This window comes from Momordica charantia, assembly GCF_013281855.1.
Source record: "Momordica charantia cultivar OHB3-1 chromosome 6 unlocalized genomic scaffold, Mcharantia_2.0 BLBB01000006.1, whole genome shotgun sequence".
Classification (NCBI taxonomy): Eukaryota; Viridiplantae; Streptophyta; class Magnoliopsida; order Cucurbitales; family Cucurbitaceae; genus Momordica; species Momordica charantia.
The window spans coordinates 319191-345374 of record NW_028275164.1 but is presented as its reverse complement, the minus strand read 5'-3'; the positions used below and the strand labels follow the sequence as shown (position 1 = coordinate 345374).

The 26184-nt window shown below is 37.2% G+C and overlaps 4 protein-coding genes and 1 long non-coding RNA gene across 10 annotated transcripts; all 5 read right to left on the bottom strand.

Annotated features, from left to right (window-relative positions):
• Positions 1-1754: 1754 nt before the first annotated feature.
• On the bottom strand, positions 1755-3986 carry CSR1 (chlorsulfuron/imidazolinone resistant 1). The gene has a single exon (XM_088125970.1). The coding sequence runs from the start codon at positions 3917-3919 to the stop codon at positions 1907-1909; it is 2013 nt and encodes a 670-aa protein (XP_087982096.1). The 5' UTR covers positions 3920-3986; the 3' UTR covers positions 1755-1906.
• A 1584-nt stretch (positions 3987-5570) lies between these two features.
• Positions 5571-8374, bottom strand: LOC111006851 (protein transport protein Sec61 subunit gamma). Of its 5 annotated transcripts, XR_002600902.2 has the most exons (4): positions 8146-8373; positions 7911-8026; positions 6519-6583; positions 5571-6432 (listed from the first exon to the last, which is right to left on the bottom strand). XR_002600902.2 is itself a non-coding variant. In XM_088125973.1 (3 exons), the coding sequence occupies exons 1-2, from the start codon at positions 8237-8239 to the stop codon at positions 7911-7913; spliced, it is 210 nt and encodes a 69-aa protein (XP_087982099.1). In that variant the 5' UTR covers positions 8240-8373; the 3' UTR covers positions 6449-6583. The 5 variants fall into 5 exon arrangements, 4 of the variants coding, with proteins under 4 accessions (XP_087982099.1, XP_087982100.1, XP_022134627.1 ...); XM_088125973.1 differs by lacking the exon at positions 5571-6432 and having other exon boundaries at positions 6449-6583; XM_088125974.1 differs by lacking the exons at positions 5571-6432; positions 6519-6583 and adding an exon at positions 6592-6957 and having other exon boundaries at positions 8146-8374.
• A 957-nt stretch (positions 8375-9331) lies between these two features.
• On the bottom strand, positions 9332-15887 carry NF-YC1 (nuclear factor Y, subunit C1). Its single transcript, XM_022279146.2, has 2 exons — positions 14997-15887; positions 9332-9531 (listed from the first exon to the last, which is right to left on the bottom strand). Exons 1-2 carry the CDS (start codon positions 15653-15655, stop codon positions 9528-9530), a joined length of 663 nt encoding a protein of 220 aa, XP_022134838.1. The 5' UTR covers positions 15656-15887; the 3' UTR covers positions 9332-9527.
• A 1849-nt stretch (positions 15888-17736) lies between these two features.
• LOC111007011 (uncharacterized) lies at positions 17737-21911 on the bottom strand. 2 transcript variants are annotated; one of them, XM_022279144.2, is made up of 2 exons: positions 21711-21911; positions 17737-20870 (listed from the first exon to the last, which is right to left on the bottom strand). In XM_022279144.2, exon 2 carries the CDS (start codon positions 20715-20717, stop codon positions 18198-18200), a length of 2520 nt encoding a protein of 839 aa, XP_022134836.1. In that variant the 5' UTR covers positions 20718-20870; positions 21711-21911; the 3' UTR covers positions 17737-18197. The 2 variants fall into 2 exon arrangements, with proteins under 2 accessions (XP_022134836.1, XP_022134837.1); XM_022279145.2 differs by lacking the exon at positions 21711-21911 and adding an exon at positions 21225-21663.
• A 1140-nt stretch (positions 21912-23051) lies between these two features.
• LOC111006823 (uncharacterized) lies at positions 23052-26025 on the bottom strand. Its single transcript, XR_015791249.1, has 2 exons — positions 25458-26025; positions 23052-25283 (listed from the first exon to the last, which is right to left on the bottom strand). It is a non-coding gene; the product is annotated as an uncharacterized LOC111006823 (long non-coding RNA).
• Positions 26026-26184: the final 159 nt, after the last annotated feature.

Genomic DNA, 26184 nt, shown 5'->3' with positions numbered 1-26184 from the left:
CTCTTAATTATTATCATTTTTTTTAGTAAAGTACTTTTAATTAAAAGTTATATATGTTGTTGAAGCTTAAGACTTTGAGAGATTGATTGATATATATTCGGGAGTGACCCATTGTGGGTGGCTGACTTTGCTCTTCTTCGGGCTAATTCGAAAGAGAGCTTCTTTCCATTATTGAAGCCTAAAGGTTGTCGAGTTTGGGTTTCAAAAATGTCGGGAAAATGAATGGGGGAGTGTGTCTCATATGAATGGAAGGTACCACACATTATTGTGTGCTCTTATTCATTATTTTGGTAGAAATCGAGTCGTCTCCATGGTGTAGCAAAGGACCTCAAGAGAACGAGAAGTGGAGCAGCTAGCAATTATTTTCAGAGAAAGTCGAGGAGGAGTGGGAAAAAGAGAGTAGGACATGGCTTGTCCAAACATCAAACTAGTGATTCCATTATGACTAAACCTTAACATTTTGTCCTTTCATATTGTCCATATATGGCTTCCAACTGATTCTCTCTTTCTCTCTCTCTCTCAGTTGCATTAATATCATACATAAATCAGCTATAATTAAATTCAATGAGATATTGGTGGTAGAATCAAGAACGAGTTGCATTGGTATATATAGAAATTCACAAGCCATGGAACTGTTGATGAGAAGACAGAAATTTTTTCTCCCAAGTTTTCAGCCTTTTGAAGAAACATATAACAGAAGCAGAAGTTTCGTACGGTACAGCGCCCAACAGTGATGAATCTATCTGGGTTTGGTTGGTCAATCATTAATTGATTAAAAGATGGTTCCAAAATTAAACATCAAAATAATTAAACTGTCAGAAGGGGCAAAATTCTGAGAAGTTGGGAGCGTTGGTTGCTGAAGTGGTGATGCCAAGTTTTTAAAGTTGTCAGCTGGGACAGAGGAAGGGATTGTGGGAGGGAGGGTTTTTGTTTCTTCAGAGGCCATGGTGGTGAAGGTCAAGGATGGTAAATTTCCAAATATGACAACCTTTTACCCTTCTCTTTCTAGGTGAGAGAGAGAGAGAGATGAAGATTTGATGGTGTGGTCATATCAAAGCCCAATGAATGGAAGGGAAGGGAAAGGTAGCTTTCATTTGAAGCTACAAAAGTTGGGAAAAATAATGTGTGTGGGTGTGGGACTCAGCTCTTTTGAAAGTCACAACTTGAACTTGAACTTGAACTTGAACTTTAACATGTGGGAATGAGATGCAGTTTTATGGGAATATATATATCAAAATTGGGATACTTGATGATCCAAGTTTTCTTTTGCTCTTTTCTGCTTCCCCAATTTCATGCATGGCAAAATTCAAAACACTATCATTCATCTACAACCACTTTTGGTTTCAATAATTGAATTCTAAAGAAAAACCAAACCCCTCCCTCTTTGGTTGAGGCTGCCCTTTTCTCTGCTACATTTCAGGTTCTCTTCAAACCTTGATGTCCTGTTTTTACAAACGCCAACAGTAACAGAATCAAGGTTCTTACTAGTTACTTCGACACCCCGACACCAGTATAACCGTATCGTATTTCACGAAACGGTAGGATACTCCGTGATTTGCTATCATTTTAGATGAGAATCAACTTATGATTCATATAAGAACTAAAGAGAGAGTGGGAGACCCAGGTATAAAGGGCGTGGGATGTACCTGAAGAAATAAGGATGTCAAGTGATTATTAAATTCTCATTTCCGAGCTGTAAACATGGCCCCAAGTATTAAAGAAAGGAAGAGGAAAAGGATAACAGGACAAAGAACTAGGAGACAACATAATAGAGATTAGGGAGGGAGGAACTCTTACAACATTGTTTATAAGATAAAGCAACAAGAAACCAACAAAAGAAACTAAAAGAGAAGGAACAAAAATGTACATATAACATGATGGGAGTGAAAAGGATATATTATTCATATTAGTATTCGGATCTTCCATCTCCCTCTGTTATCACATCTTTGAAAGCACCGCCGCTCGGGATCATCGGTAGCACATGTTCCTGATGCGGTACGATCACATCCAACAAGTATGGCCCCTCAGTCTCCAGCATCTTCTTTATTGCTGCTTTTACTTCTGACTTCTTCGTCACTCGGGCTGCTGGGATCCCGCAGGCCTCTGCAAACTTCAACATGTTGGGAAATATCGCGGACTCGTTTGATGGATCTCCAAGGTACGTGTGAGCCCTGTTGGCTTTGTAGAACCGATCCTCCCACTGCACAACCATGCCCAGATGCTGGTTGTTCAGGAGCAGGATCTTGACTGGAAGTTTCTCCACGCTGATGGCTGCGAGTTCCTGGATGTTCATGATGAAACTCCCATCCCCATCAATGTCTACAACCACCGCACCAGGATTTGCTACTGCTGCCCCCATGGCTGCAGGCAGTCCGAAGCCCATTGCACCTAGCCCGCCGGAGGTTAGCCACTGGCGTGGCTTCTTGTATCTGTAGAACTGAGCTGCCCACATCTGATGCTGCCCCACCCCTGTACTTATAATGGCCTCGCCATTTGTTAGCTCATCAAGAACTTGAATTGCATACTGTGGAGGAATGGCTTCCTCAAATGTCTTGAAACTCAGTGGATACTTTGATTTCTGCTCATCCAGTTCCTCTCTCCACGCAGAGAAATCAAACTGAAGCTTCTCTGCTTTCTCTTCCATTAAACGATTCATTCCCTGCAAGGCCAACTTCACGTCGCCACAAACCGATACGTGGGGCTGCTTATTCTTCCCGATCTCAGCCGAATCGATATCAATATGAACGATTTTGGCCCGGCTGGCAAATGCCTCAAGCTTCCCCGTCACACGGTCATCAAATCTCACTCCAAATGCAAGCAAAAGGTCAGATTTGTCCACAGCATAATTAGCATAAACTGTCCCATGCATTCCCAGCATCTGTAGGGACAACTCATCGTTGCAAGGATACGCCCCAAGGCCCATCAGAGTACTTGCCACCGGAATCCCAGTGAGCCCGACAAACCGCCGCAACTCCTCCGATGAATTCAAACACCCCCCACCCACATACAGAACTGGCTTCTTCGATTCAGAAATCAATCGCAAAATTTGCTCCAAATGGGCATCAATTGGAGGCTTAGGTAACCTAGACAAGTAACCAGGTAATTTCATGGGCTGATTCCAGTTGGGAACCGCGAGCTGTTGCTGGACGTCTTTGGGGATATCAATAAGAACAGGACCAGGTCGACCAGAAATCGCGAGGAAAAATGCCTCGCTCACAATCCTAGGAATGTCATCTACATCAAGAACCAGATAATTGTGCTTTGTGATAGAGCGAGTTACCTCAACGATGGGTGTTTCCTGAAACGCATCGGTACCGATCATTCTTCTCGGAACTTGTCCGGTGATGGCCACGATTGGAACGCTGTCGAGAAGGGCGTCGGCAAGGCCGCTGACCAAATTGGTGGCGCCGGGGCCGGAAGTTGCAATGCAGACGCCGGGAAGGCCGGAGGAGCGCGCGTATCCCTCTGCGGCGAAGACGCCGCCCTGCTCGTGGCGGGGGAGGATGTTGCGGATGACCGCGGAGCGCGTGAGGGCCTGGTGGATCTCCATGGACGCGCCGCCGGGGTAAGCGAAGACATTGGTTACGCCTTGGCGCTCGAGAGCCTCGACGAGGATATCCGAGCCTTTTCTCGGTTCATCGGCGGCGAATCGGGAGACGAAAATTTCAGGGGTGGCGATGGTAGAGGGATCGACGACAGGTGCAGAGGCAGCGGCGGAGGCGGCGGTGGAGGAGGGTTTGGGGGAGGGGGTGGACAGAGAGCTGCAGATGCGAACAGGGCGGCGGAAAGTGGGATTTTGGGGAAGTGAAGAAAATGATAGATCGAATCGGGAGAAGGGTTTCGAAGGCTTCAAAGAGGAAGGGAAAGAGGAGGATTTGGAGATGGAGGCGCAGGGGGAGGTAGCCGCCATTGATGCCATGGTGCAGGAGGCGAGGAGGAAGCAGCAGCAGCACCGAAATGGTATTGAAACTAGTGGCTCCTAATGATCTGCAGAATTTATATTTAACCACCTCTTATTACTGCTGCATATCCCTAGATTCCTAAAAGGTAAAATTACCCCTCCATCCTCCATTTACTCTTTCTTGGGTAATATTTACTGTAAATTACTGTGATAAATTTTGCATTTTCCACTCTTATACGTAGTGTAACTGACTGAGTAAAAACTCTTTTTTAATTTAAATAAATGGGTCAAAATTTAATTTCAAATTCCTACGTTATTGGAAATTTATGACTAGTTCTTGACATACTTGGGCGAGAAAATTTCCATAAATGTTCTTTCTTTTTCTTTTGCTACGAGAGCATCTTATTACTAAGTTTAGCATTTTGGTGTTGGATTCAATATTTCTTTTATTTTGAATACAACAATACGTAGGATAAATATTCAACTTCACAAATTTTTAGTCGAACATAAATGTCTTAATTGATTGAGCTAAATTGATATTGAACTCAAAATTTCTATAGTTAAATTTATGTATTCTTAAGTATATTTTGAATTTAAGATGAATAATAGTTGGTATTCTAACTTAATTTTAAGGATGATTGTAATTGAGTTATTTATGTTCGAATTCATCAAAATTGATTCTGTATAAATATGAAGATAGAAATGAGTTTTTAACTCAAAGATACCAATGTCTATGACAAATAATAATAATAATAATAATAATAATTTCGCTAAACTCAAACTGTTCTGTACTTTTGGTTTCTTGCATAGATTTTTTTTTTTCTTCTTCTTCTGAAATGGTAGAAGTTGAAAGTAAAAACCCACAAATGCCACTGGGGCTATATGCACTAAAAGAAAACTTTTTTCTCAGCTCTACTCAAAGGAAACACATGCAACCATAACAAAAGAGCGGAATGAATGACACTGGAAGAGTAATGAGAAAATTCATACAAATGTGAATGACACTTCTTTACTTCAAATTGAGCTTTTCTTTTCTTTTCTCATCTTATCTTATCTTTTTTAATTTTTTTATTATTATATATATATATATATATATTGTAATTAAAGGGTAACTGTAAGTTGATCTCTGACTTTTTAAAAAGATGTTGAGTTATTAATTAATTAAAAATTATTATTATAGAAAAAATTGAAATTATTGTTAACTATTATCTAACTTCTTGCGATAAAGTGGGATGAATAATGCACATTTATTATTTTCAATGACTAAATTAATTAAATGAGATGTTTCACTCATGACATTTATATTCGTTTCAGAACATTTCTATTGATGAAATGTGATCTTTTACAATTAATTGCAATTAACTACTTGATTAATTGAACTTATAACTAAACTTCTATGACGAGAACGGATCAAAATAACATGAAGTTAATTATTAAGGCTAAATAACAAAAATAAGGTTAAAAAGGGAAATTTGAGTAACGGACGTAAACTGACTTTTCGTCAACCAAAAAAAAAACGGATGTAAACTGACCATGTCCACGGTTGATAATTATTTGATTTAATATCAATAATACTACACAATTACAAATTAATATAATGTACACAAAAAGGAAATAAATAAAATCAAACCAAACCAAATATCTTGTCTGGAAACTTATTTCAAACCAAAGAGGAAAAAGTTAAAAAAAAAAAAAAAAAAAAAAAACTGACACTGGAAATGGAAAGCTAAGTGTGAGCTTGGAAAAGGTAATGCCAGTCATTGATTTTTCAGATAGATAGTTCTTCAGAATTTGACTTACAAACCTTATCGAGGTAAAACCAAACGTTAAAAAAGAATTTGATGCCAGTGAGAATGGTAGGTTCAAAATGACTCAAAGATTGTAAAAGTGAAACCAAAAATGGCAGGCTAAAAAAATCTCATTATATTTAGTGAGGTAAAACCAAAAAATGATTTAAGCATCAATGAGATACTTGTTTCCAAATTCCAATAAGAAAACAAAAAACAAGAAAAGTCTACAAAAAGAACTTTTCATCAACATAGAAAGAAGGAAGATCTTTTGTTTCTATTGAGGAACTCATGCCTCTATTTCTATTTCAAGCCTCAATTTTCATAGTATTGTGCGTTACCAGTGCTGGCAAAAATATAGAAAGTCTACTAAATCAAGTGTCTTCTAAAGCTAGCCTTAAAGCAAGTGAAATGTTTCTATAGATCAATAACAATGAAGATGAACCATGAGCAAAAGTCAAAACACAAGCACTGATGTCTCTCAATGTTTCTTTTCACTGGCTAGCTCTCTCACAGCAGTGGTTCACTCTATGGGAAGATTTTCATATGGTGTAAGCGTACATGTGAAAGAACGAGGAGCGAAAGAAGCATTTGGAAGAAACAGCACAGGCAGTGGAAGTGGTGAGCATCAGAGAAGATAAAAAGTTAGATTAAAGGATCAAGGATGTCTTACTAATATTGGACACATCCTGCATTTTTCTTCTCCCCACACCCACAGCGCTTCCTCTTGTTTCTTGAAATAATCTGTAACAAATAGCAATAAAAGAGAATTTCTTGAAGGGAGTCACAGGGAATATTGACAAAGGAGTGAGTGAAGGAATTGATCTCACAGCTCACGTGAAGAGCAAACCACATTACTCTCGAATGAAGCCCCCTCTGCACCATGAATTGTATCCTGTGAAAATGAATCTGAGCAGGGGAATACAGATTACAGATGGCAAATAATGAGGTGATGATGCTGAGAAGAGAAGAAGGGCGTGGGCGTGCAGGATATAATAATAGCCAATGTTTCTAAATTTTTATAATACAGTAATTTTTGCCATCGTTTAGTTGATAAACTTATAAAACAACAATGGCATACAGGAGTACACTTCTGTTACCATAGCTTATTCTATATCCCTTTCTTATTCCAACTCCACTCCCTCTTGTTTGATATCTTTCTTTCTTTTTCATGAAAGACGGCTCCATTTGCTTCTTCAAGTAGAGCAACCAGCAATAACAAATAGTGAAGGGGACCTTCTAAGAGTAACCACTACCATCCCTAAGTATCTGTACAAGATCAAGGCGTGACAGCAAGTGTAAAAGGAAAAGAGCAAAAGAATGCTCAAAATTACAGAACGCAAAATCAAATGCAATAGACTAGATACGCAACCTCGTCATAAATTGCTGGCTTATACAATTCCCATATATCTCTATTTTCTAGAGCTCACGGCCAGTGCTGGCTGTTGAGATTTCTAGAGGAATTATTAAATAAGAAAGGAGGCCTTTAAACCAAAACATTGTGCAATTGGTTAAGACACCTATCTCTGACCAAAAGATAGTAGGTTCGAATCCCCACCCCACACCTTATACTAAAAAAAAGAAAAAATAATGGGGGCGTTTACAAGCAAGGAAAGAACAAAGAAGGCCAATACAATAATTCTAGAAGGCCATCTTAATAAACAGAATAATTCACCATGAAGAAAACAAATTGAAAATTTTCATTAAATGGGAAAAGAAAATCTATAGTTCAATTATATATTCAAATACGGTCTACAGTATAATTGTCAAAGAATCAATGAGGGTGGGGGAAATTACAATCTGCCCAAACGGCTAATCATTCCTCAGTAACAACTGTGTTAAACCAGAATCCCTCCAATGGGACTTCACCCAGGCCACAACCCTGAAAGAATATATATATATATACGCAAATCAAATTAAAGCATAGTATTGATTCGTACAAAATTTGAGGAGCTCGCTATCACAGTTGCACATCTAAATCAACAAGAAGCCTCGGTAAACAAGAATGAGGTAAAATCAGACGATTCTAATTTACTGGTGATTTTTATTATTCGTGCGCCTTATGAGAGCATATGGTGAGAGACGAGTACGATAAAATCCTTGCCGGGGTCGACAACAAATTTTACAAGATATCCATTATAAAAGCCTAGGCTGAACTACATATTCTAGAACGACAATGAAATTTCTGAATAAAAGAATAGACGTGTTCCAAGGAGTCAAACCTATCCAGATCCAACGATGATATTGTTAATCGGAATGAAAATCAACTTGACGAAAAAACCGACAAATCCCATCACGACGAAACCAATTGCGGTACGGAGCGCCACTTTGGTGAATTCTGTGCCAAAATCGGCGCCGCAATTAATCAGATCGCAAAACAGAACAGAATAGACAATGTAGTTCCTAATCTTTATAGTTTATATTAATTCAACATGAATTGGTGAAGGTAAAACATGCCTTGGCGATCAGGCTTGTGGCATCTCTTGACGAGACGGACGCTATCCTTGGCGAAGCCTCTGAGAGGATCGATGACTGAATCAATGGCATCCATTTCCCGCGAACTAGAACAAACGAAACTCAGGTCCCGCCTAATGGCACCACCGATGAATGACTCCAATGGTATTTACTAAATTTAGAAATACAATCGCGGCCGGACTATCTCAAATTTAGAATTATCATTCATCTCCAAAGATTTCATTTACCTCATTTATTATTTTAAAAGTTTTCATTGTCTATGTTAATAGAAACAGGCAATATCTCAAACGGGCAGAATCGTCTATCAAAAATGGATAAAATGTTGATATTGATGAATATTTCTAGAAAAATTATAAAACTACAATAATGAAAATTTCGATTAACTTTTATATCGAATTTGTGATCAGTAATTGGCATGTACTAAAAAAAATTGGAGTGATCGGTTAACTTTTATTTAATTTATTGAGAAATAAGTAAGAAGCAAGACCAAAAATATAATCTCTTGAATAAAATACAGTATTAAAAAAAATCTAAATAGATGAAGCGTGACTTTTCGAGTTGAAACTCGACATGCTTTTATAATAATAAAAAAAATTGTGCAAATTAAAAGCTACAATACGATTGGTTACATAGCCAAAAGTAATTTCTAAAAATACTTAAATTAAAACGCTTTTAAAAGTACTTAAAAAAGAAGAAAGAAAAGTACTTCATTTAATATTAGTATGAAAAATCATTCCAAACAAATCCAAGAGATTTTTCAATAAACACTAATGGATTATTTACAGACAGTCTCTCTCCGAGTCAGACCGACACATGAATATTAAAATCATTTTGTTCCCTCTCCTCCTTTTATCTCACTGCCTAAATATAAAATAATAAAAAAACTAAAATAAGTTACTGTCAACTTAAACGTAACTTAATTAATTAATTAACATATATCATCAACTTTAATCGCATGTTGGAAAAAAAATTACTCAGTTGAGTATTTTAGCATCAAAACAGCGCGAGTTATTAGATCCTCCAAGAGACGGAGAAGGAAAAAGGGCAGAGAGAGTCCAACAGTATCCAACATTACGCTCCTAAGATCAACAAGGTAAAATTAATCTTAACCAAATGGTTAAAAGCCAATTCATATCAGCAGAGCATAGAATCTAGCAGAAACAGCAAGTTAACGAAAGTAGATGTCGATTTCACAGTATCCAGTTAAAGTTTTTACAAGTTTCTAAAGTTAAACCCTGTTCGAAAATAAGGAAACTGAAAAGGAAAAATACACTTCTTTTACGCCCTGGACAGAATCAGCAAAACGCAGCATCATTTTTTTCATTGCACCAGACAGCAGATCGATCATCTACACAAGAATTTGCTTAGCTGCACGGAAAAGAACATCAGTCAGAATCTGCTCTGAGATGTTAAAAGCTATGAATGATGAAGTCGGACATAATTTTGTATACGAACTTCCGTACAGATTTTTGACACCTAAAAGTTCATATTTGGTCGTAACATAGCCAAAATACATGTTAAAACTTAAACGCTCCACATATCTTTGACGAATACTAGTTATATGATAAGGTATGTATGCATTTCTTTGATAGGAAACAAAAGCTTTTAAGTTACAAAAAGAATACGCTCATACCAAAGAAGCTTACATAAGACCAAGCCAGTTGGTGTAATCAAAATATTATTATAATTAGAAAAGAAATTCAAGAGATCTCAAAAATGAGAACTAAGCCGATGAATTTCCTACCACTATCTTCCGGTTCTTTATTAACTTGGAAACTACATCATTCCTTTCCGACCAATATTTTTAAAGCAAGACCTTCACAAAGCAGTGTCTCAAAGAACTTTAGCCTTATCTTTCATGAAAGGACTTAAGCCAAACCGAGTATAGCTCAAGTGGTTAAGGCACCTATCTCTGGCCAAAAGGTCATGAGTTCAAACCCCCACCCCCACAATGCCGAACTCAAAAAAAAAAATATATATATATATATATATATATCACCCTTAATCAGGACTCATGGATATGGAACCTTGAGAAGAATGGATCTTTCACTATGAAATCCCTCACTAAAGAGCTCATGTCTTGAAGTGCGAAAGAAAATGGTTTGCTTTACCACGGAAATGTAAGTATCCAAAAAAGGTCAAATTCTTCATTTGGGAGCTTAGTCACTCTTGTATCACTCATGATAGGCTTCAAAAAAGATCACCATGGATTTCCATCTCTCCAAATTGGTGTTCTATTTGTAAGAAAGCAGCAGAATCTCAGAAGCACCTTTCCATCGCTTGTTCATTTGCTGATGCATTCAGGAAGTTTAATAAAAAAGCCTTTAACTGGTCCATTGCTCTGCCAGGCAGTACACACGAATTCCTAGCCACTTTTCTGATAGGACATCCTTTCAAAAGGGAGAAGAAAGCTTTGTGGCTCAATTTCATTAGGACCTTCTTGTGGTCTTTATGGCTACCAAATCTTCAAAGAAAAAGTGAAAAACTTTGACAGTTTTTTTTAATCCTTATCTTTTTTGGCTCCCACTTGGTGTAAATTGTCTACTTTGACAACTATAGCTTAGCCAGTCTTATAGTCCAATGGAGATACATTTTGTAATTTCCTTTAGATAGGAGTTTTTTCCCTCTTTTTGTAATCTCATCTCATCAATGAAACTTTTCTTATAAAGGAAAGGGGAAAAAAAATAATAATAAAAGAAACTGCTTGAGAATGCTTAGGAAAGCACCAATTCAATCCGAAAGTGTTGTAGAGTTTAGCCAATAGTTTACTGCTATAAGAACGAAAAAAGAAGACGTGATACTACTCCCCTCATTATCTAAGCACAATGGACACCAATTAGGGCTTGAAAACAGAGTAAGAATTTCTTTTTTGCACCACATCAACCAGTTCATACCACCTAACACCAAAGTCGAGCAAAAGAGGTTGACCTTTGTTGAAGGCTTTTCATTTCCAAGTCATCCTCACAGGATTATTTTTTATAAATATGGAGCACGAGCATCTCTCTTGAAATTGAGGAAATAGAACATGAGTGAGACGGATTCCATGCACCACTTCTCCCCACAATAAAAAGTTTTCCTTCGGTTGAGTGGTCTTCTGAAGAGAAGATTCCACCCATTTCTATCTGTATTGCAACATTGACTGATAATAGAACATTTGGAGTCTGCCAGGTTGAAAAGCCTCGGGAAACTTTCTTAAAAGGGAGTATCATAGACACAAGGATCAGCCCAAAAGTAAATTGTCTCACCTCTATCAACCGTCCATTTGCTCTTTCATATTGTCCTTGCACATTAGAGAAGAAAAGCCAAGGACTCGTCCCATTGGCAGCAGACCAACCTCCTCTATGATGCCAAATTCACCAACAATGTTCTTTACGAGAATGTCACGCCAATTTTGAGGAAAAAGCCACATTAATTTTTCTTATGTTTACCAATTCTGAGCCAACCAATAGGACTGCTGTGGCCGTTGTAGCCTATAGCCAGCCCACAAGGAATTCCTTCGGTCATGAGTCTCACATCCTAAACCTTTTCTTAAGGTTTAGCAATATTGGCTGCAATCCTAAATAATGATGGAAAACAAGGAGGAGCACTATAGAGAATAGGATTGAAATAAAGTTAATCAGCCTCCTTTCAAAAAACAAGCATATCTCCAGCTGTCCAACCTTCTGCCAATTTTTTTAACCATAGGACTCCAAAATCTATGCACGAGAGGATTATCACTGAGTGGCATACCACTATAGCTGAAAGGAAGCTTCTCAGCCTTACAATTACATGTCCGAGATCTTGAGTTACAAGTTACAACTCTCTGCATGTTGGTACCAATCCTAATTCCTAGCAATAGAAGATACTGAAATTTATTCAGTAAATCTCAAATATTTTCAAGTTCGTAAATGAACTCTCCAAGTTTCCATCATCATAGGAGCAAAAAGGAAAAAGTCATCCACAGCGTGGGGGTGACTAAGAGTCCTGACGTTCCTTGCCTATTTCCAGTCCTTTGCGCATGGCAGTTTCAACTCCTTTGTTCAGAAACCTACTAAGATCGTATCATCATATTAGAGTGAAAGGCACCATCTGTACTTGTACCCTAAGAAATTGATGTCTATGTTCTCTTTCATGTTCATAGTTGATCTATAGATTAGAGCATGTTCAAGTGAAGTCATTGTAGATTATTAAGTTCTAAAGACCTGAAATTGTGTAACTTGTGTTTGGTTCGTCAAAAGTTCATTTGAAAATTTATGTATTCATTACCAAACCACTGGGAGGGGTTGTGTAATCTAAGCCAGGGGGTTTTTTACAAAATCCACTTAACATGAAAGTTTCTTATCTCAAAAATAAAAAATAAAAAATAATAATAATAATCAACTTAACATGCTACATTGACCTAACTCCTTAGCCCAAACCAGTGAGACAAACAGGCATTAGCTCTCCCCAACTCATTAACAACTTCAACTTCTCCCGTTAGAAATTCACAATAATTCTTCTCCACTTCAATGCAAACCTTCATACCACCGGTCATTACTACAGTTCCTTTTAAGCATTCCCTAAAACCACCACTCATTACCAGGGGCTTCCATAATGTCCAAATTCCACATATTTGAAGGGACATTCCTCAATCTAACCAAATTTCACCACCTCCACAGTCTTAGTTTTTGGCTCGATCTCAACTTCCAGTGTTTCTTTAGACTCCCCATTTAGGAACTCCTACACGAGGTCACAATGAAGGGCTTCCAACAAACTAGCCCCTCCCCTACCGGAACAATAAGGAAAAATTTTATCCCATTACTCCACACCTTGGAGACCTTTTTTTCCTTTGAGACGAAACCATTACATTAATGATATGAAATTAGATTACAAAAGGGAGAAAACCCATGATAGGGGTTACAAAAAAGCTCTCCAATTGGATAACAAGGATGCAAAACTATAGTGGTGAAAGAGAGGGGAGCATTTACACCAAGAAGTAACCATAAGAGCATTTACACCTTGGAGACTTCAACATACCATCCTCTTTTATTCGACACCTTCTTAATAGTTAATCCACAAAAAGCCATCCTCAGTTCCTAATTGGCTAATTCTTATGAAATAATTTATAGTTAGTAGGGCTAGGAGAGAGCACTAGATCATCGAATAAGTTCTCTAACCAATCTACTAATAAGTGACCAACACTAGATCTTTTGACCCAATAGTTCTCCTCAAAAGCAATAGAAAATAAAATCCTCTCTATTTTATGAGTACAATATTTGAAAGACAGGATTCATTCATTCTAGCATTTATTCCAAGTAAAGAAAACATAAGTCCTTAATTCAACCCTTCACTTGAAGGGACTGATTCCTACTTGGCACACAAGATAATTAAGATTTAGGAAAAAATGCTACATACAGGCTTTGCTGAAAAAGGAAGTCACAAGAATAATGTTTTTTCTTTAGAAGACAAGAATAATGTATTTAGCTCAATGAGAAAATGGGGGATGACTTGATGTCCCCAAAAAATACATAGAAATTTTGACAATCTAATTTAATATAGATAGGACGAAGAAGCAAAATAAACGAGAACTAAAAGATAATACGAGTATGACATGAATATAAATTATACAAAACAAAAACACATTAGAGTTTTTATTCATAATTTTCAATGGCTAATCTTACCTTCAATAGTAACCATCAATTAAGTTTTTTAAAAATACCTACTTCAAATGTAAAGTTAGCTTCGATCTTTCAAAGAGAAATTACAAACAATGGAGAAAGGGTATGTATATCCACTCATACCAACACCTACAACCATCCTTCAGAACCTATTCTAGGATATCCTTTGTAAACAAATAATCTCTTCCAACTGTTTAAATTGTGCTGATACCTTTTCTAGACCCACAAATCCGAACCTCTAGATTTTTATTGGGTTTGAAACTGAAAATGAAACCTCAGCCTACAGCATTGAGTAGTCATAAGTGATGAACAAATTTATAGCCACTGGATGTGCTTAAAAGGATTTTTGGAATGCAGGATCACTTGATTGAATCCCAAGGGCTTCACAATCATGCTCAACCATTGTTCTTACTATTGATTTGATGCTACTGTTTTATTAAGAAACAGAAAGAGGACCTTCATTAGATGAAACAAAAGATACAAAGAATGGTGACAGACGAGAAATCGACCAAGCCAAGAGGATCACAAAACTTTCCTCCAATTGGCTTTAATCAAGAAAAAAAGCTACTGGTATGATACTTGCTGAAGGAGGAGGGAGGATGCAATTGCTCCCTTAGTTCTTCTTAGATTTAAAAAATTATATAAGGAAAAAAAAGTTAAGATTTTAAAATTTTCCTTTTCTCAAAGTTTTAGAATTGAAGATCATATTTATAAAATTGTTAGAAGGTAAAATTTTATCCCTCCAGTCCTTGTGAAAACTTCTGGCTCAACCCTAGCCAAAAGAGATGATTTTTTTTATATATGCAATTAAAAAGAAACCTTTTAGGTTGAGATTGATCAAAATAGAAGAAAATATTACAAAAATTATTAGATAGTGAACACCAAGAAGAAGATTTAAACCAAACAACTCCTAAAGAGACAAAATAATTCCTATAAATTCCTGAAAAAAATGCTTAATAAATCAGAAAATTCTTGCAGGGCGATTACTCGGAAAGGAACGGGGAAAATAACAATAACAACATGCAATCTTTAAAAGACGTAAATACAAAATTCGGTCAAATAGGAAAAAATAAGAATTCAGCCTGATGGACACAAATCTGAATATGGAGCACAGGATGAAGCTTAAAGGTTCAACCTTTAATGGTGCATTACTAATTTAAAATCACACAAACAACCGAAAGGATAATGGACACGTACCTCTGGCCATCAAGATTGCCCTGCCCGCTGCTGCCCCCACTCGCGTAAGAACCGTCCTCCGCCGCGGTCTGCCACACCGATTGCCAGGCCTGTGACGGCGGCTGCGCATAAACTCCGGTGGGATCCATGGCCGGTCTCCCAATCATCATCCCCCCCGGAGCTCCGGCCGGTTGGCCCATAGGCGGATAATAGTAGGGCACTCCGCTAGCAGTGGCTCCGACCATGCCTCCCAAGCCAGCCTCGTCCTTGATCTCGTCCCTAGGCACAATATCGACTAAGAAATCAAAGATATCGGTCCTCGTAATGGCGGCTGCTATATCGTTCTTCTGCAATGTCCGCCTCTTATTCTCTTCCGCGTGGAGCCATGACCTAATAGTGAGTTCAAGAATGAAAAGCTCGCATGCCTTGGCGAACAAAATGGGAGCCTCGGCGGAGATCATGCGGACGTCCTCATCGGCTTTCATAATCTTCTTAATGCGGGCCAAAGGAAGCTGGTGGTTTTTAAAATCGTTAACCTGTTCTATTTCTTGGCGCTGAAAGGACCAGAACATCTGGAGCTGCTGCTGCTGCTGCTGGAGGAGGTGGTGGAAGGGAGGGGCCGGGACGGGGGCCTGGGGAGGAGGGTAAGGGGAGGATTGGGCTTGATTGTTGCTCTCCATCGGCCGGTGACGGCGGCGATAATGGTGCGGGGATTGACCAAATGCGGCGGCGTGCGTTGATCGGAGGATGGCCGGATCGAGTGATGAGCAAATTAGAGGGAATAATTTTAGGGATGAGATATATAAATAATGTGGGAAATTTGAATTGCTGAAGATGGAATGGAAATAGGGCGAGACGGAGACACACACCAGTCCGAAAAGAGTTGAGATAAGGTAACAGTCTTCTTCAGGATTCGTTTCCTGCCTCCAGCTCTGCAATTTTTAGATTTTAGATTTTATTTTTTTTAATATTATAATAATAAATTCTTTTTTTCTTTAGTACGATAAAAAATGACTATGTTTATAGGGAGAAAGTGTGACTGTCGTATTTGGCCGAACTCAGCTTCAAAACAAATCTTAAATTTATTTTTTAAGGTTTGAAAGTCTAAGATAAGTCTTTTGTTATCTTCAAATTAGAGCTGCTTTCTTTTAAAATAATTTAAATATGGTAGTCAAATATATCGATTGATAGCTTTAAAAAATATCAATTTAGTCATTAAATTTTTGAAATTTTGATATATATTCCAGTCTCTCTCTCTCTCTTTTTTTTTTTTTTTTCAAAAAACAATGTTTTAAGCTAAATTATTTATATATTTCCAATCTAGTTTTTTTTTCCTATCCTTTGTAAATCGATAATCAGTAAACAAAAGCATTTTAGATTAATCAATAAATAGTAACTTTTATCTGAAAAAAAAAGTTTGAATTGAAATATATTTTTAATTAATTCCACATGCTTATTGCTCAAATTAATTATTTTTACAAATTACAAATTTTCTCTCTAGTTTCATCCATTTTTATATTTTGCAAGATTTAATTTGTGTTCGTGAATGTTGAAGCAATGACTATATATTTACAGAGGCATACTCTTTAAGATTTGAATACACAAATTACCGTTTTAGCATAACCTTAGGATTTTGAAGCACAATACCATATTATCCTTCTAAAACTCTTCTTTCCATATTCATATTTCAATTTATTAAACCTGTGGGTTAAGAACAGCTGATGTACTTCTAGAAGTTTTATTCCAAAACAATAATTTTATTTTCCTTTAAAGTTAGTCAATATATTTTGAAAAGAAAAAAAAGGTACTTCTAACATAAACAGTTTCAAAAGAACAAAAAATCTGCAGCCCCCAAAGCTGAAGAAGTTTCTGTTGGAACAAAAAAAAGGGGTCCAACAATCTCAAGCTGTCCCACTTGGCCAATAACCTAAAGTTGTTCGGCATTGCATTGCGGCAGACAAGGCCTTTTTTCTTTAACCACATGCCCACTTTTCCTTTCCTTTCGTCTCCTGTCTTTCAAATTTTCAATAGCATACAAACCAAACGCAATAAAATATCCACTACATTTAATAAATAAAACTTTTTTGGTTTTGTAATCTGCTTTCTAGATATGCAACAAACGTAACATATCTTCTAAAATTTGATTTTCTATTTTTTTTAAAAAAAAAATCAAAGAAATGAACAAGGAACAAGCATAATTTTGGGAAATAAAAAACTAAAACTAAATTATCATTGAAAAGAAAAGGTTTCAATATATCAAAATTCAGTCAAAGTGGGTACCGAGTCGTTGATTCTTTAGAAAGCAGACCACAGAAGCTTACAATATGTGCCCTCCATTTCCCTGCAGCATTAATAAAACAAGAAACCAAGAGAATAAGAATGTGCCTTCCATAAGTTAGTAGTAGGGAGAAGGAAGTGCTTCAGATATAGCCTTCTTTCAACAGATATCAGATTTGGATTCTTTCTAATGAAATCATGTAACATTATGAAATCTATTTAAATCTCGTCAAACGGATAATATATTCCTAATCATAAAAAACAAATATGAAAACCAACCATCAAAATGGAGCTGTAAACAACTTTCCATAATCAAAATATATGATTCTTTTTCTTTCCGGATCATTTGACTCTGATTCATTCTTTATTATAGACAGGCAGGCAAGCATGAAAAAGAACAAGAGATAATTTGTAAAAAAAATCAAGAACATGAATCACCCAGATATGTAATCCTAGTACCAAAACCATAGAGCAACAGCTGAGATTTGTCCAAGTAGAATTTATCATTAAATAGAGTGATTGTAGTAACTGGGAGATAATGGCTCTTGGAATGTACAAGTAAAAGTAATTACATCTCTTTGAGCAAAGAGTAAAATTAGCCTATCAATCTGGAGCTACAGTGTCTTACAGCATATCAATCCAAGGAAACTGCCTTTTCCAACACTATCCAACCTACCAGAAAATTGATATTAGTATTGAGGGCATCATAAACTAGACAAAATTGTAGCCCAAATAAATGTAGAGCGAGTAAAAAACTAGACAAAAGAAATACTTCTCCACATGTATCACCAATTCATCTCTCACGGCTGAGAAGACGAAAAAGTGAACAAAAAAAATCAAAATTACGATTAGGCTGGATTGATGCTTAGAATCTGTACTGTGTATGGTTGCAGCCATCCTCATGTCTATCGTATGTTCATCTGAGAACAATTTCTCAAACGTTGTCTAATGTGCTGATAACTCGGCACTAATTAGCAATTTGCCCCGGAACCGCTTCCGCCTATACACAATCATCTTTTGAACTGTCGTCTTCTTTCCATTATGCATTATCAAATCTTCTTCCACTTTTAGTCTATCCTGAACCTTATGACAGTTTGCTTCAATAGTTGTTGCTACATTCTCAGCAAGATCTTCTGCTTCTTTATAAGTTTTTATATCCTCACATGGATTTCCGTCCTTAGCTTGTTCAAGGTTCTGAACGACTTCTTCCAGTTCCATTTCAGTTTCCTTGGCAACTTGTAGAAGTTCCAAAGGTGTTGCTGCAGGATCAAGCTCCCAGCAACCAGCAGGAGCATTTTGACCTTCAAGACCTGTAAGCAAGCATGAAGGAACCTGGTGAGAAAATCGAAACATTTCCTCTCTCGGAATATTCCTGATCTTTGATGGATTTGGGTGCTGCTGAAACACAGTCTTGAAACCAACAACTTTAACTAATGGAATAACAGTAACGCCTCTCTCTTCATTGTAATCTTCAAGAACTTCCACCATGTCATATTTGTGAATGACATCATCCGGGGTAAGCTCGTTCCAATTAGGAGACCAGTTCCTATATAGAGCCCACACATCTCCCTTACTAGGAAAGATTCTAATGGCTCCTCTCTTGCCTTTTATCTGTTTAACCTTGTGTGAGAACGAATTAAGAAAGCCATTAACTTCATGCTTTCCGATCCAGAAATCACCACTTGTCTTAGGAAATCCACAACCAATCCAGTTCAATGGGGCTAGTTCAATGTTACTTTTAGAATTAAGCCAACTGATGCGCATTTTGAATGGTTTCAATGATATAACTTTATGAACCATGGCATAATATCGGGGCATACCGTCATCATCATCGTAAACAGCCCAAACCTGATTACTACCAAATGATTTTTCCGCACGATCCTTGTCAAAATCATGAAAATCTGGATCAGTAACGCTCATGGAAAAAGGTTCAGAATCTTTGCCATCTGGATCCCCACCAGAACTTGGAGGTAAAGGATGTTTGGTTTGCAATTCATCTGTACTACACGCAGTATCAAAATATTTACTGGAATTCATACCATTTAGAACAACTCTTTTCCCTTCTTTCTCCTCTACGAGATCCTTGCTAGAAGTCTTCATCCTTTGCAAAATGGTTGATGATGCAGCTGCTTCCCATTCACTGAGCTTCTTGCGGATCTCATTCCTAGCCTTCCCCATCAACATTTTTCGCAATTCTAGCTGGGAAAGCTCCTTTGTACTAGCAGATCCAAATTTTCCAGTGATGCTCATCCTTCTTCCTTCAAATCTATACTTTTGAGACCCACTACTCTCCTTCATAATCCCTGTGTTTTCCATTTCCGCTGGTTTCAAAAAGGCTCTGATATTACTACACTGCATTTTATGTCCAGTTATGCGTCTTTTTTTCTTTGGTCTATCTCCTTTGTGTACAGAACAGACACTGTCATTGAAGGATGTTGAGGCAAAACCAGCATCCATCTTATTGGGAGCATTATCTTCTTTCATAGCAGCCGATAAGTCATCATTCTGCCCAATTTTCATCTTTGAAGTTGCTGCCTTGAAGAAACTAAAAGCTTTAGCTGCTGAAGAGTCTGATGCTTGCATACTTTCAGTCGCTCCCAATTTAAATGATGTACCAAACTGAAAAGATTTACGCAGAGATTCAATACTACTATATCCCACTGCGTCACCTCTAGCAGAAATCTGTGTCTTCTCCCCATTTAATGACTTCTTGATATGGTTACATGCGCTGGAAGCCTGTTGCTGCATTTTGAAAGTCCATGGGGAGGCTGACGGATTCACATTGAAAGGTGGGGGTGGGTTTTCAACAGCCAAAAAGGATATGCGGCAGTTGGGACAAATAAGATTGTGATTAAGATAAGTTCTGAGATACTCAAAATGCACATTGCATGAATGACAGATTGTCCAAAACGTGGGTTTCACTGGATGAGGAGTCGGAGCGGAAAGGACTTCATCGTCACTTCTCCAATGCCATCTATTCAAATTATTATTGGGGGAAAGATTATGGAAACCGTTCCGAACAATTGGAACTGATGACCTTATTTCAGTAGACTTCATATACATACCTCTTATGTTCCGTTTTTGGTCAAATGCTGCCCTTTTCATTTTGTCAGACAACAAGCTCCAAGCTTCAGATACAATTTTAAAAGCCCCATCTGCACCTATTGATTTGTTTTTGTCAGGATGAAGAATGAGTGCTAGTTTTCTATAATGTTTCCTAATGGTTTCTTCATCAGCCAATGGATCCACGCCAAGGACCCTGTACCAATCAATGCACCCATCAATTCTTTTCTCAGCAGACAGGTAAACATTAAGAGTTGCCATAAATTGGGGAAGACCATCAAGACTAGGATACAATTTATGGGCCTTCAAAGCAAATTTACTTGCAGCGGCAATGTCCATCTCTGCGAACTTTTTCTCAGCAACCAGCTTGGCCTTAAAGGCATCATCCTTATTGCAATCCATCCCCTCTATGGAAACTCTGCTAATGACAATAACTTTACTATCCTTCTACCTTTTTGGAAGTGCAAGCACAATGATCTCAATGGGATCTGTCTCCAATGTAAATTCACCAATATTCTCGGACAGACCATCAAGAAATCACCAAAAATTAGAGCCCTACAGCAGAAAAAGAATAAATGTTTGTTAAGAAAATTACTTAAATAGACAAAAGCAGTGACACAAAATTCATGCCAAAAACGTGGAAGTTGTCAACCGGTAATAGATATGAAGCAGTAAACAATCGCACACAAGAGTTATAAATGTAAAAATACCAAGGAATGTTAAACCTAATCCATCAATTCCATTTTCTCAGGCATCACAGATCTATGACAATCAATCAGATCCAACGTGAAATGCACAGGGAGAAAACTCAAGGATAAAATAACAAACTTCAAAATAAAAACATATTTAACAGCAAAACACAGGGAAAACATAACTATCGTGGAACCTATATTCTTCATCAGAATGTACCACAAGAAGCATGCTGCAGTATTTTAGAGTTTGATCATCCACTGAACATTGAAACATGAACCCCCAAATCTTTTGAAAGGCAGCTGGTTCAATGATCACCCTGATTCTCATCTTACGAGGAAGAAACATATCATGATCTTATTAGATACATAGTTTCAATCTCATATACTTCGACGACATACTGAACAACAGAGAGAGCGTTATAGAGAACGAAATTGGGAAGGATAACAAATACCCTCTTCGAATTCGAACCGCCCCCACTTCCCGAGAAAGGAAATTATAAAATAAAATCAATCGTCTCAACTCCATCAAAGAAAAGTTGGGCAGTTCGTTACGGTAGCATAAAGTCATATATACCAATTTTCACTAACCCAGACAAAACCCTACATTGTCCATTCTATTGAAGCGCAACCTAACAACAATGGCAACGGATCATATTCCTCAAATGGCACAATGCAAGATATGGAAGGAAAGTTTATAACGTACAGCAAATCGCTTTTCTGAGACGTGACTCGCCAAAAGCCATTGAAGAATCTGGATAACAATTTTCTTGATGAAACCTCTTTGCCACCCAGCTTCAAACGAGGAAAAATAGGAAAAATAAATCCCAAATTCAGATGGTACCTAGTGAAAATATTTCCTCAGCCTGCAGAAAATTGGGTATTTGCATGGCAATTGGCACATATATAGCAGCTGAGTTTCCAAGACTTCTAAATATTTTGCAAATAAAAGTGACCTAACTATTTTTTCACATGCGGTTAAAACCCTAACTACGGTTATTTTTTCTTTAACTCTGGTTATTGGGGTTGCAACATTTCATGCTACTTGCATAAATATAGACAAATTCTGTTAAAAATTAAACTGAGTTTTTATTTTATTTCCAAATAAATGCCACCACCTTCAACAAATTTCTAATGAAATATAATGTCTAGTCGATATTGATAATTTATACGGCCAAATTGTATTTATAGTATAACCACTAGCATTTCTTGTTGTTATCGTATTAAGTTTGCTATTCGAAAATAAATAAATTACTTTAATACAGGGTCTGAATTCAATTCTTTATAACTGGATACACTATTTTTATGAAATATTCAAATTTTGAATGGCTTTGTACGTAAACAATGATCAAATTTAGCAACTTTCTTTTCCTTGCTTTTCTGTTGGTGCTCTGAGATGTGCTTTACAAGTTGAAATTTGGGTGCCAGGCCATAGTTTGAATGCAGAGCTCAGTATCTTCTGTTAACTTTTCAGAGACATTGTACAGTTCCTATGCAAGAGGATTGGGCAGCTTTGGAAATGCCAAGTTAAGGGTACAGAAAACTAGCCTTGTTAGGATTAATGCCACAGCAGGCATTCAGTGATATGGCCACATATAACAGCATATGGAAGAGATATTGTCTGTATATATGTTACATTGCCATCAAAGAGAAGACTGACTCTCACAATGAAATGTGTACATGCATCTTAAAACCGACCAAAGATTTCAAGTAAAAATAGTAATGAGGTGACTTTTTTGAATCTTCGTCTCGTCAAAATGACGGTTTCAAGCGTGGAAAAATCTCGACTTGGAAGCATTAGTTTTTACCAGCTTCATCAATTTGAAAAGGTAGTAAATCAGAAACTTGAAATGGTCTATCTTCAATTAGAGAACAAAAGAATCAAGATCTCATTCCTCATAATGGTAAATAACATCTGTTCAAGAACTCATTCCTTGTAATGGAATATAACATCTGTTATAGCTTTCATATGCTATGATATTAAACAGTTTCATAGACAATAAAATAATATCAAACAGTTGACTGTCAGGACTCAGCAATGATTCAGTAACATATCAATCCCTCGTATATAAATATATTTATGAGAAACAGAATATTTTATTGATGATATGAAACCTACAAAAGAGAGGGGAAACCCCAAGAAAGGTTACAAAAAAGTCCACCATTTCATCGAAGGGTCATTTAATCTATAAGAAGAGAAGGAAGATACAAAGCATTTGCACCAGCTAAGAGCCAAAAACAAAACTCCATCCAAAAATCAGTTGTAAGGCTGGAAATTGTCATTGAAGATTCTGTCGTTTCTTTCCTTCCAAAGATTCCACAGAAAAGCCTTGATGAGGTAATTCCAAAGAACTTCTTTGTTGTCTTTGAATGGGTGCCCTCCCATAAAATGTTAAAGCATACTACTGATGTCATTGTGCATGGGTTATTGCCAATCAAAAGAGGATAAAAGGAAGCACCAGAATCTGTTAGCAAAATCACACGAGATAAAGAGATGCCACTGTGTTTCTTCTGCCTTTCTACACACGATACAGGAGCTAGAAGAGATGGAGAAATTAGGAAGCCTTTTCTGGATAACATCATGGCTGTTTACAGCTTTTTGGGTAAGCTCCCAGCAGCAAATATCAATTTTCCTTGGATAGTTATCCCTCCAGATAATGTCGTAGAATGCAGATTCATGAAGACTGGGCCCTTTCAGAATTTCCTTAAATATGGAGCTAACTGTGAACTGCTTTGTTGGGTCAAATGGCCAAGTCCATTTGTCTGACGATGAAACAGGGGAAAAATTATGTAATAAGTGACCAAGGGTGCTCCATTCAACTATTTCCTCCTCTTGGAGCGCTCATCAGAGGTAATCCCAGTCCACGAACTTGTCGCATTGGACCAAGCTTGGCAGACCCAAATATTTTTGTTCGAGGCCAAGGCAAAAATTTTGGGAAAGGCCTTTGCTAAGGGAGAGTCCATTGCCCACAAAGCATTACAGAAGCTAATTTTGTCACCCCTCCCAATTTTACAAAGAGCTCTCTCCTTCACTAAGGTACATTTGTTTTCGGATGGCACTCCATAAGAGACAAATCTAGTATTTGTCTTCCTTCCACAAAGACAGATTGATAATCTGATATAGCATATGGCAAGGCCACTTTCAATCCTCTGATAAAACTCTTTCAAGAATTTTATAGGCGGAATCAAGCTGATGGTCTGTAGTCATGAACTGATTTTGCGTCCTTTTTCTTGGGAATAAGACATATATAGGCTTCGATGAGGCTAGCGTTTATGATCCCATTTTAAAAAGAACTTATAATATCACCATAATATCAACTTTGATGATGTTCAATGATTTTTTTGAAAAATTCTACTGTAAAACCAGATGGCCTAGGGGTTTTGCTGGCACCCGAGTTCATTACTGCTCTGTAAACTTCTACTTCAGTAAAATCTTTCTCCAATTCATGGTTGAGATCGATGGGAATTTGGTTCCAATGGAGATTTTTTGGAATAAACCTCTGATCCACTCTTTTATATAAAGCTTCTGATAGAAATCTATGAATTCAGCCCCAATGTCATTGTCTGTAAGTAAACTTTGGCCCTCTCTAGAAAGGATTACCTTTTCTTGGAGGCAAAGCACTCTGTGGTAAAATCTTGTATTTTCGTCTCCTTCTCCAAGCCATTTCACTTTGAACTTTTGGGGCTGGAAAGATTCTTCCTTGGCTGCAAGACAGAGAAGCTGTTCCCTGATTTTGAATCTTTCTTCGATAAGATTTAGAGGAAGAGGGCCCGTATCTTCCAAGGATTCCATGGCCTTTAAATCTGATGTGAGGTACAGCTTTTGTGTATAAATTCAGCCAGAGTGCTCTTTGTTCCAAGACTTGTGGCCAGATTTTAGTTGCTTGAATTTCAATCCCTCATATTTAAGTAAACCATATTCCTGAAGAGGCATTTTACTTGCTTTATGTCCCTGAACTTGAAGGCTCACTTGAGATTGCTCTTGCGTTATGGTTGTAGATATTCCTAGAAGTCACTCCTCTATGTGTGCCTTTTCTTTGCTTAATCCTCACGGCTCCTTTGGTGGCTGCCTGAAGCAAGTTTGCTTGTAATCGTGCAATTTGTTTATGCATTTTGGGTAGTGGAAGTAAATCACCTTCTGGAGGCATATTCAAATTCATCTTCAATCTCACTATGAAGACCTTTATTTGTGTTTAATTCAAACTTAAATCTTCTTCATCTTGATTTTGCAGCTTTGGAGGAAGACTCTTCTCTGTCAGAGGTATTGGTTGCGGGAACACTACAAAAATAGGATTTGAAGCAAAATAAGAACATTAGAACTATTGATAAGATTTTTACGAGTCTCATTTACATCAACCAAATCTTGAAGCAGGAGGATTCTTGTCATAAAGTTGCTAGGACGAGGCAAAATCTGTGGATGATAAGAAGCTTGAACCATCAAATGAGAACTTACCCATGATCTCGCAATGGCTTACAATGAAGATTAGCATTAGAAAACATCGATGGACCGACTGAAAACATGGATACTAATGATGCTTAGGGTTCTGAATATCGAAGAATTTTGAGTCATAAAGAGTAGCAAACTGGATCAAACAGTATCTACTTACAATGGTAAAGAAAATACTCAGACAAGGACCAAAGAATATCAGGGCACAGATAGAGATGAGTACAGTTAATTTTGTGAGCAAAATAAACAGATAATCCTGTGATCCGTGTGCACTTGGAAAAGATAACTGTATCTTGGGCTTACTGAACTTTAATTTTATGATCTAAAAACAAGTTTTGAGAAAGATGGTTCCAAGAATTTCAAGGATCCTTTACCTTATCTTTAAAGTGTTTCAAAGAGTAAGACTAAAAATAAACTGCAGTTGCAACCCAAACCTCACAAACCAATGAAGAACACGGTCGTCATCTTAAGCAATTACAGATCACTCTCCTCTACACTCTCTCGACTTCTCATCTTTCGCGCGTAAACTCTGATAGTTTGGGAACAAAGCCCTGATCGGCCGCTAGAATAACGGTGCCTATGTCATTTTAAAATTAAAAAAAAAAACGAAATTTACCATTTTAATACTTTTCCCCCTTTTTTCTTTTAGTTAAAAATTGTTGTTAAATTTTGAAAATTTTAAAGTTTTTTTTAATTAAGTTTTAAAAATCTAAATTTTTTTAAAGCTTTATAT